This window comes from Podospora anserina, chromosome 1 (assembly GCF_000226545.1).
Source record: "Podospora anserina S mat+ genomic DNA chromosome 1, supercontig 2".
NCBI classification, from domain to species: Eukaryota; Fungi; Ascomycota; class Sordariomycetes; order Sordariales; family Podosporaceae; genus Podospora; species Podospora anserina.
The window spans coordinates 748,541-758,380 of record NW_001914855.1 but is presented as its reverse complement, the minus strand read 5'-3'; the positions used below and the strand labels follow the sequence as shown (position 1 = coordinate 758,380).

Genomic DNA, 9,840 nt, shown 5'->3' with positions numbered 1-9,840 from the left:
CTCTCTATCTTGATTCTTGAATACCTGACTGGCATGTGGCACGTCGGCTTCTTTTATTGTAGTTCCTCAAACGAGCTAGCAGCCGAGCCCCCCTGTCGCCATGTCGCATCAGAAGGCTCGGCACCTATCCGCTACCCATCAGGCGGCGGTGAACCACTCATCGTCCTGCATTGAGCCCCGCGATAGCTAACCCGATTCTCTATCAAGGGATATTCTCGAACCATTCTTTTTGTCTTCTTTCAACACGCCTCTTTTGGTTTCTTCTCGGCGTCGTCACTCTCGGCTCTAACATCATGTCGCGAAGGACGAATAGACCTCCCTCCACCTACGAGGACACGCGTTCTATCCGCTCCCAGCGATCCAGAGCCCCGGCTAACCATGGCTCCCAGAGGGCGGCACGTCCAGCCGAGGCTGATCGCCAGTCGCTGCGCCCACCTGCTGCTGAAACAGATCGCTATTCCCTTCGTGAACACTTTGCAGCAACCAGGAGCGTGCTAGAGTTTGATTTTGACGACGCTTCCTCCTTTGTGGGTTCGACCCTGGCGTCTGAGCACTTGGGCGGAGAGGACCAGGATGATGATGAAAAGGTTGCCGCCGAGCGAGAGGTCATCAGGAAGCTATTCGCAGACGGCCCTCTGGACAGAAGCTACTATGAGCTTATGTGTCTTCCCAAGAAGGGGCCGGCACTAAGGCGAGAGGAGGTTCAGGCTGCCTATAACCGCCTCGTTCAAGTGCTTGCTGTGGAGAGGCAGTCAGGACCTTTGCAGAGCCCGGCAGGTTTCTATCTGGGGATGGTTCAAGCGGCTTATGAAGTCTTGGCCGACCCATCACGAAGAATTGGTTACGACTTGTCGACCATCGAGGGGTATGACTCGGAGGATGACGAGGCCGAGCTTGATGTTGCCCTTCTTGGTGCAGAGAAGCAGACCACTTATGAGAGCAAGATCCAAGATCAGTATATCCTCCTCACTCGCCGGGATGCCCGGGCGACTACAGACTTGGGATTCAGGGTGAATGCTTCGCCTCTACTTGCGTCTTCTGAGGAACTTGCGAAGCGTGGAAACCCTGGAGTGGAAGTGCTGGATTTCTCGCTGCAAAAGTCTGCCACCGTGGCCTTGCCAGGATTCAAAGAGCCATTCGAGGAAGCCTCAGTAACTCTTGTGAAGGTCTTGAAAGACTTCTTTGAAGATTCAGAAGAGGGAGAAAAGAAGGCACCTCTTCCGGAGCAGCAGCAGCAAAAGAAGGCATCAACCAAGCCTCCCATCCGGTTCACTGACCCAACCCTCACCATCACCGGCTCAGTCCACGGTCTCCTCGATGACCCTATCAGACTCGCCCCATTGGTTCTGGACCACTACCAGCCCCCAGGCCCATCCATTCACAGCCGCCGCCGTCTTGACCAGCTTCTATCCTCCCGTTTCCTGCCAGCCTTGAACCTCTCCTTCCGCCAAGAGATGGCCTGGCGCGACCCGAGGACCCCCCAGCACCCTCAAATCCCTGACCTCATCCTCGAGACAGACGTATCCCCCCTCCCTCACCCCACAACCTCCCTCCGAGTAGGCCACACCATCCCCCTCCTCCACGACCCAACAGCCCCCATCAACGTGGAGCTCTTCGCCTCCAAAATCTGGTCCCACAACATCACCAACTTTGGCCTCGCCGCCCACAAGCGAGTCGGCGCAGACTCGAACGGAACCGCCTTCCTCATCGCCGACTCGGGCGACTTCTCCCTCCTCAACCTCGCATCGTCACGGCCAAAAGAATGCGCCGACATGACGCACTTCTCCCGGACCTTTGGCTCCCGCTCGCTAGCCTCCTTCACCAACCCCCCAACCCTAGAAGTAGGCTACTCCTTCGCCCAGCCCGACCTCGGAATCCACCAAGGCAAATCCCTCACCAGACCCTCGGCCCGCGGCCTCTCCGTCCTCGACGCCGACCTCGACGAGAACAAACCCGGCAGCTGGACAATTTCCACCGGCTTCACCCCGGGGAACATAGCAGCCTACCTCCGCTACGGCAGGGATTTTTTTTCCTCTTACCTCCCCGGCAGAGCAAAGGGCGGCATCCGCGGGGAGGTCGAGCTAGCGGGCACCGTCCAAAAGGACTTTTACCTCGCGTTCCGAGCGCTAAAGTCGTTTGGTCGGTTCAGCAAAGCAGGGTTGGAGGTCGGGCTGTCGCCGTTCAATCTTCATCTTTCGCTCTACTGGTCCAGGCTCGGGCAGAGGTTCTCGCTGCCTTTTCTCATGGCGAGCGGGGCGGGGAGGTCGAAGCTGGGGATGAAGGTCCTGTTTTGGAGTACCGTGTTTCCGTTTGCTGCTTTGGCGGCGTGTGAGCTTTATAAGCAGAGACAGAGGCAGAGGAGGGCGGTGGCGAAGGCGAGGGGGCCGGGGATCAATCCTGCGGCGCTGAGGCAGTATATTAATAAGAGGAGGACCGAGGCGGATGAGCTGACTGTTATTCTGGCCACGGGAGCGGAGGGGAGGCAGAGGGAAGAACGACAAAAGGGGGGGTTGGTGATTTTGTCGGCGAAGTACGGGGTTAGGAATGCGCCGCCGGAGGAGGTGGCGGATGTGACGATTGCGCTGGCGGCGTTGGTGGATGATTGGGGACGGTTGCATATTCCGAGGGGGGTGAAGAAGGGGAAGTTGCTTGGGTTTTGGGATCCGAACCCGATGGCGGGGCAGCAAGGGAAGGTGTTGAGGGTGAGGTATTTGTGGGGGTATAAGGAGTATAGTGTTGAGGTGGAGGGGAGGGAGGAGTTGAGGTTACCGTGATGGGGTGGGTTATGACTGGGGTGAAGAAACAACAGCGAGTTGGCTTACTTTGCTACTTTGGAACTTGTTAGAATGTTTTTGACTTTTTTTGTTTTGGCTTAAAGCAGACAGACAGACAAAAGCACCACTCCGTCAGAGATGCATGGCAAGATGAAGCTCCACCACCTGGTTGAATGATAAATAAAAATGAATTGTTATCTAACACCTCATTCTGTAAAAAGGCTCTCATGATATTTCACAGCCAAAAAGCTTGGAAACAAACAGCTCATCTTAACTAACTAACTAGCTCATTCACACACACACTCTCTCTCTCTCTCTCTCTCTCTCTCTCTCTCTCTCTCTCTCTCTCTCTCTCTCTCTCTCTCTCTCTTTCTCTCTCTCTCTCTCTCTTATCTAGATCTTGCATAAGGGGGTCAGCCTGCAGCTACGACAACGATGACGAACCCCTATTTATCTCCCTGCCAGTGCGGGGGCCATACAACAAGGGGCCAAGCAAGCTTGCAGCGGTTAATATACCACCCGCCTCCCCGAGCCACGCCGATCGCATATCTCTCACGCCTCTGTACCTACCTCCAGAAATTCCAGAAACAGGGGAATATGTAACTGACATGACATGTTCATCTATGTACTATATCCATCTCGGAAGCCATTGCCGTTGTCTATCTTCTTCTCCGTCATAGGACGCCTCATATTGGCCAGGGACGATGGGGTGGAATAAATTCCCGGGACAAGTAATCACGCAATTTGGATGGACGGGTATTACCTGGGACAATTGAGCAGCCTTACAATGTGTCTGTGATGCTGGAGATGAGTACCTAGGGGGATGGGGGTCGATTGGTGGGATCGACTGTTGTATTTGTTGATGGCATATTTGCGGGGAGGGCAATATAGAGGTGACGATCCGGGGTTGGGCTCCGTGTTGATCTTGTTGTATATATTTTCTCGCCTCCTCCCTGGGAACTGTGTTTTGTCTTGTTCTTCTGTGGTTGCCTTGTCACCTCCAGCTTTGTTTACTTGCAACGGTCTACCCCTATCTGCAACCCAGTCATGCAACTCGCCCTCACAATCCTGGCCTTCGGCGGCTTCGCCTCCGCCCAGGGAGCCCAAGGTGCAGGCAAAACAACCCGCTACTGGGACTGCTGCAAGCCCTCCTGCGCCTGGCCCGGCAAGTCAACCGCCTCCACCCCCGTCCTGACCTGCGACCGCAACGACAACCCCCTCAACGACCGCGGGTCCACCCGCTCCGGGTGCGACTCGGGCGGGTCAGCCTTCATGTGCAGCAACCAATCCCCGTGGGCGGTCAACGAGACCGTCGCCTACGGCTGGGCGGCCGTCAACATCGCCGGCAGCAACGAGGCCTCCTGGTGCTGCTCCTGCTACGAGCTCACCTTCACCTCCGGCCCCGTCTCGGGCAAGAAGATGATCGTCCAGGCCACCAACACCGGCGGCGACCTGGGAAACAACCACTTTGACATTGCCATGCCGGGGGGTGGTGTCGGGATCTTTAATGCGTGCACCCAGCAGTATGGTGCGCCGCCTAATGGTTGGGGGGAGAGGTATGGCGGTGTGGGGAGCAAGAGTGCTTGCGAGAGTTTTCCGGACAAGCTCAAGGCGGGGTGTAATTGGAGGTTTGACTGGTTTATGGGGGCGGATAACCCTGATGTGAGGTTCAGACAGGTTGCCTGCCCGGCGGCGATTACGGCCAAGAGCCAGTGTGTGAGGCAGAGGGATGTTATTGATCAGACGCCTACTGGGCCGAGTACGGTTCCTACTTGGACTCCTTGAATGTTGAGAGGACGGGGAAGGGTAAGCAGAGGCCCGTGGTTAAAAAGGGGAGATGATTATTCACGGCCAGCAATCATCTCACAGCGTTCGGGATACAACACGCAAAAGTCTTTTGATATCATATAACTCATCTAGCCATTTCACCCATCACAAACCCAGTGCCTCATCTTCTGATTCCACCATGTCAGCCAAGAATGCCCGAGACAAACCCGCCCAGTGTTTACCACCGGCGACGTCCCTCATCCTCCTCCTCGTCGTCATCTCTCCGGCGACCGTAACCACTGTAGGTGTTAGATTCACCGTAGCCGCCATAGTCACCACGACCGTAGCTAGCAGCTTCGCCACCGCCATAGCCACCAGAGCTTTCCTCTTCACGACGGCCATAGCCGCCGCCATAACCTGAACTCTCCTCCTCACGACGACCATAGCCACCGCCGTATCCAGAGCTCTCCTCCTCACGACGACCGTAGCTACCGCCGTATCCAGAGCTCTCCTCCTCACGACGGCCGTAGCCACCGCCATAACCGGAGCTTTCCTCCTCACGACGGCCGTAGCTGGCAGCCTCACCATAACCACCGCCGCCGCCGTAGCTAGGCGTCTCCTCCTCCTCCTGTCTCCTATACCCACCACCCCCATAGCTAGGCGTCTCCTCCTGCTGCTCACTCCTCTCCCTCTCCCTCTCCTGCCTAGCAGAGTTAAAAATATTGCCCGCCACACTACTCAAGAAACCCCCCAACCCTCCACCCCCCTCCCCAGTCCCCGCATTCTCGGCCGCCTGCTTAAAGCTCTGCTTCACCCCCGCAACGATATGCCCGGCCGCCGCCTCGGCAATCCGATCCTCCATCGTCTCCGGCGCAGCATTAGCATAATTCTTCTTCACCTTCAACCCGCCCCCCCCACACCCATGCCCGCAATCCTTCTCCCCCTCCCTATGATTCTCCCCATTCTCCACCCCCTCCCTGCTCAGCTTCCGCCTATAATCCTCCTGCTGACCCCGCCCCATATCATTCCACCACTCCTCCACAATCCCATAAATCAGCCTCCGGCCCTCATCAGCCCCGTCAGGCCCCGTGTTCCGCTGCGCAGGGTGGTGGAGCACACCATAGATAATCTTGTTGAGAACCCGATCGACATCCACCCCCTCGTCATCGATAGCCTCCATGAGCTGCGGCACAGACCAGGAAACAACCTTCGACGCCGCCCGCCCAGCAACCTCGTTGAGAATGTTCGTAAAATGATCCTTCGACAGCATCGAGTGCGTAGGATCAGAAGCGTCATCGTCCTCGAAAACAATGTGCTGCTCGTTCTTGCTCGACTCGATAATCTCCGTCGCGCCCGTCGCGAGCTCGTTCTTGATCTGCTCGATAACCGGAATCACAAACGGGGCGATGACCTGAAACACAAACAACGAGAGCTGCTCCTCGAGCTGCTCGATAATCTTGGGGAGAATCGGAATCCTAGACACCGCCTCCGAGATGCTCTTGAGCAAGTCGTCGTGATACTCGATCGCGGGCATGATCTGCCGGAAGATGTCCTGGACCTGGCGGGTAAACTCCTCCGTCTCCTTGGGCGAGATGCTCGTCTGCTCCATCTGGGCGGCGTTGGCATTGTCCTGGATCTCGTTGACCTTGTTCTTCTTGTCGCCGCCGATGAGCCCGTCGGGGATCTTGTCGAGGAGCTCGCGGAGGTAGGACAGGTCCGAGTTTTTGGACTGCTCGAGCGTGTTCTCCAGGTCTTGGATTTCACTCTGGATGAGCTTGTCCGAGACCTCGCCCGTGACCGAGTGCAAGAAGTCGACGCCGCCAAAGGTGCCGGTGACGATGGGGTAGACTTCGTCGTTGGCGCCCTCGAGGGAGATCTTTGTGTTGCGGCCCACGTGGGGGAAGATGTCTTGCTCGCCCATTTCGATGAGGGCGAGTTCGATGTAGTTGCTGTGGGCGAAGTAATCTGCATTCATGTTAGTTTCGAACCTTGTCCTGTAAGATATAACGATGAGAGAAACATGCCCTCGAGACAGTGCAACCCAGTTCCGATCAACCTCAGGCACTCATACAAATCATCCTTGTTCCCACTCCTCCCATACCTCCTCCCAAGCTCAATCGCATCCGTGAACAGCTTCCTGCAGTGCGCAGCCGACGTCATGATCCCGATGTTCTCATTAGCAATGTAATTCTTCATGCCCGTCTCGGGGTCGATCGCCAGCTCGACCTCCTCGTTGACCGGGCCGCGAAGAGCGCGGTGGTACTGCCTGGCGTCCTCGTTCTCGGCATAGTCCTTTGGGTTGTCGATGTGGTCCTCGGGACGGTAGCACCCCAGACGGTCGGCCGTCACCTCGAACTCCTTGCTGCCGTAGCCGAAAGTAATGAATCCGAGCACGCAGAGAAGGAGCCTGATGGCCTCGGCAGAGACGCTCTTGACGGTGCCGACGTCGATGGCTTGGGAGTAGTCGCGGAGCCAGTTGCCAAAGTAGACGCGGGAGACCATCAGCTTGTCGAATCTCTTGCCGCCGACGGCGCGGGCCATCATGACTTTGAGGAGGGCATCTTCGATGTCACCGTGGCGCCCTGTGATTGTGACAAAGCGCCCGATCAGCCTGGTGATGTGCCGTAAATGGTAGGAGGAATCAACTCACAGTTCTGGCCCTCGATGCTAGAAATCCCGGCAATGTTACCAGCGCCGAAGGCGAGGGTGGGCTTCACAAACCAAAACAGGAGGATGACCCCGAGCAAGATGGTCGGGTACTCCCTTGAGTAAGCCATGGCTGAATATGAATTGCTTTATCGCTATGATGCTTTGTAGTAGTTTAAAGTGGCAGAAAATAACAACGGTAGTTGGGTGTAAGATGAGTTTTAGGTAGAGGGTATCAATGGGCGAGATATTTCAAAAGTCTTGGAAGAAGAGGGAACCAAGTGCGGGGCAGAAGCTCGCAGAGAGCAAGACAGGAAAACAAAAACCCCTGTTTGCCGGTGAGCTCAGCTCGGTGGGTTCGGGCTTTGGAGATGGGATGGATAAGCTCTATTTGTTGGAGGTGTGGCAAGAAAGAGGGTCAGCATGAGAGAGAGAGAGAGAGAGAGAGAGAGAGAGAGGGAGAGGGAGAGAGAGGGGGACGAGAATGAGGATACCAATTCCCTAAATATAAACTTGAGCATCACCCTCCATTATCAACTTGGAAACAAAGCAGGAGCTCATATCCTGCTTCGGGCTGCTTGAACATCAGCGCGGCTCACACCATTGCATCGGCCATGCCATATCACAGCCAAAAACCCGAGTTTCAGGCAATCGGAAACACTGCCAAGCCAACCATTCAGCTTGCGTCGTTCGCGGGGCACAGGGAGGGGTTGACTGGCGGAGCGGGGTTGCCCTCTGGCAAGCGGGGTGGGGTCGATAGCTCACGGAGAGGTAAACGGTAGCAGCGTCATCGTCATCGGGTTGGTACCCTCGTACCCATCACAGACTGGGCGCTTGAGCCCAACCGAAGCCAAGATCTTGCTTTGGGACCCGGGACACGACACTCTGGAGATGGCTTCTTTTGTTCATCTACACTATGCTCGAGACTGACACGAAAGAGAGCGCTGTTCAGTACCTAGACTGAGTCGGAATCAAACGCGCAATGGCATCAGCGGGGTGTGGCTGGCGCGTTGGTGCTGTGGATGTCGACGAGAAAGCGGCGGAAGTTCAGGCGGGGCTGGCCATCCGGCCGTCCGCGCCGCCTATGCCCGTCTCAGCATTCCCGCGCTATGAAAAATTCAGAACGTCTAGACCTCGAGAAGAAGTTCAGAAGCAGAAAAGCGTGAATGAATGAATGTGACGAGCACACCGCCGGCGAGCGAGGTGCGGCAGGGCAACAGTGATGTCGCTGCCAGCTGCAACTCGGCGTCTTGTTCGATCGATATGATCCAACTGTCGCGCAACGAGCTCGCCTGTCCTGGGTCGGCTTGGGTCGTCTTGCCCCGACAATGCGTTTCCAACGGGTTGGGCTTCGTTAACGGTATCAAGTCAAGTCCCGTAGTCTTCAATTTGTATTTCGAGGACATGTTGCATAATTTACATAAAATAGTGCTTTTGGATAGCGCGTCAGTGTAGTGCTCTAGGTACGCCTTCCTTTGACGAAGATTGATGCTGGCATGGAAAGAACTTAGAAAATCATATATCATTTCAGAGCAGGAAGCAAAGTGCGAGGCTATAGGCTGAGATGAAGAGCTGACAGACTGTGTCGGCCTAAGCTGCTGTATGCTCCTCTCCAGAGACTCTGTGCCATGCCAGTGGCGGAAGGCTATAGCAGAGAAATAAAAGGTTCCCCAAATTCCTGGTGCAATAGTGGTGTATAATGCCCCTAACCAAGAGAAGCAAACCGTTGCGACAGAAGCTGGTTCGAAGAATGGGAAGTGAGGGGGAAAGCGATCACCTCAGGCTGTGAAGAACTGAAGAAGAGAAGCTTGGGCGGGCCTGGGCAGAGAAAATCAGAGAGACCCGGGGGGGGGGCGCTCCACAGCAGCTTCAAAATCAATCAGCAAAGAAAAAAATCACCCCGGCTTTTGGGCGGTGCTGACGAAGACCCCCTGTCGCTTTGGGAGGGGACGGGAGGACAGCGCTGCGGTGTCTCAAAGACAACAGCGAGCCCCAATTGGACAGTGGAAGGCCTCGCGTAAGACCACTCGATCTTCCGCCAAACGCTGGAAGAGCGCCCCCGAAGTACCTAAAGGGCCTTCGAGATAGCTGCATCGCGTAGCTGAAGAACAGCGACCCAAGTCGCCGGCGGCTCGCTGGACACCTACAGCGGTGCACCGAGCATGCAGACATGGCGAATCGATTTGCGAAAACCAGCCTTGTCGATATCAGCCATGATCAATGGCACACCTCCACGACAGCAAATAAAAATATTGGTCGTCAGTCCAGCGCCATCATAGAGAAGAACAGCAGCGACCAGAAATCAGTGACTGCGAGGATGTTGTGGTGGAGAGGTTTGACTGCAGGCCCCAGTGGGGTTTGTTGGCGCGTCGGGTTAGGTAACATGTTGTTGCACCAAACTGAGGTGCCCGGGTTCGCTGTACACGAGGCTCTGGAGCTGGCTGGGCAGGTGCGACTGCGGAGCTTTGCGCTTTTGGGGGGGGGGGCCGATAGAAGGTGCAGAAAAAAAAGGCTGCAAGAGACGGAGTACCTAATGAAGGACGGGATGTACGGTGTTGTCTATTTGTAGTGGGATAGTCAGGAATAGGTAGCGGTTGGTAGTAGGCGGACCTGAAATGTGTCGACAGGCGTGTTGTTGTTTGGAGCCTTGCGC

At 55.9% G+C, this 9,840-nt stretch overlaps 3 protein-coding genes across 3 annotated transcripts; 2 read left to right on the top strand and 1 right to left on the bottom strand.

Annotated features, from left to right (window-relative positions):
- Window positions 1–293: 293 nt before the first annotated feature.
- PODANS_1_11080 (uncharacterized protein) lies at window positions 294–2,774 on the top strand (the record flags this gene model as incomplete). Its single annotated transcript, XM_001908736.1, has 1 exon — window positions 294–2,774. The coding sequence occupies one exon, from the start codon at window positions 294–296 to the stop codon at window positions 2,772–2,774; it is 2,481 nt and encodes an 826-aa protein (XP_001908771.1).
- A 1,047-nt stretch (window positions 2,775–3,821) lies between these two features.
- Window positions 3,822–4,559, top strand: PODANS_1_11070 (uncharacterized protein; the record flags this gene model as incomplete). The annotated part of the gene is made up of 1 exon (XM_001908735.1): window positions 3,822–4,559. The coding sequence occupies one exon, from the start codon at window positions 3,822–3,824 to the stop codon at window positions 4,557–4,559; it is 738 nt and encodes a 245-aa protein (XP_001908770.1).
- A 220-nt stretch (window positions 4,560–4,779) lies between these two features.
- Window positions 4,780–7,318, bottom strand: PODANS_1_11060 (uncharacterized protein; the record flags this gene model as incomplete). The annotated part of the gene is made up of 3 exons (XM_001908734.1): window positions 4,780–6,506; window positions 6,566–7,123; window positions 7,192–7,318. The coding sequence occupies 3 exons, from the start codon at window positions 7,316–7,318 to the stop codon at window positions 4,780–4,782; spliced, it is 2,412 nt and encodes an 803-aa protein (XP_001908769.1).
- Window positions 7,319–9,840: the final 2,522 nt, after the last annotated feature.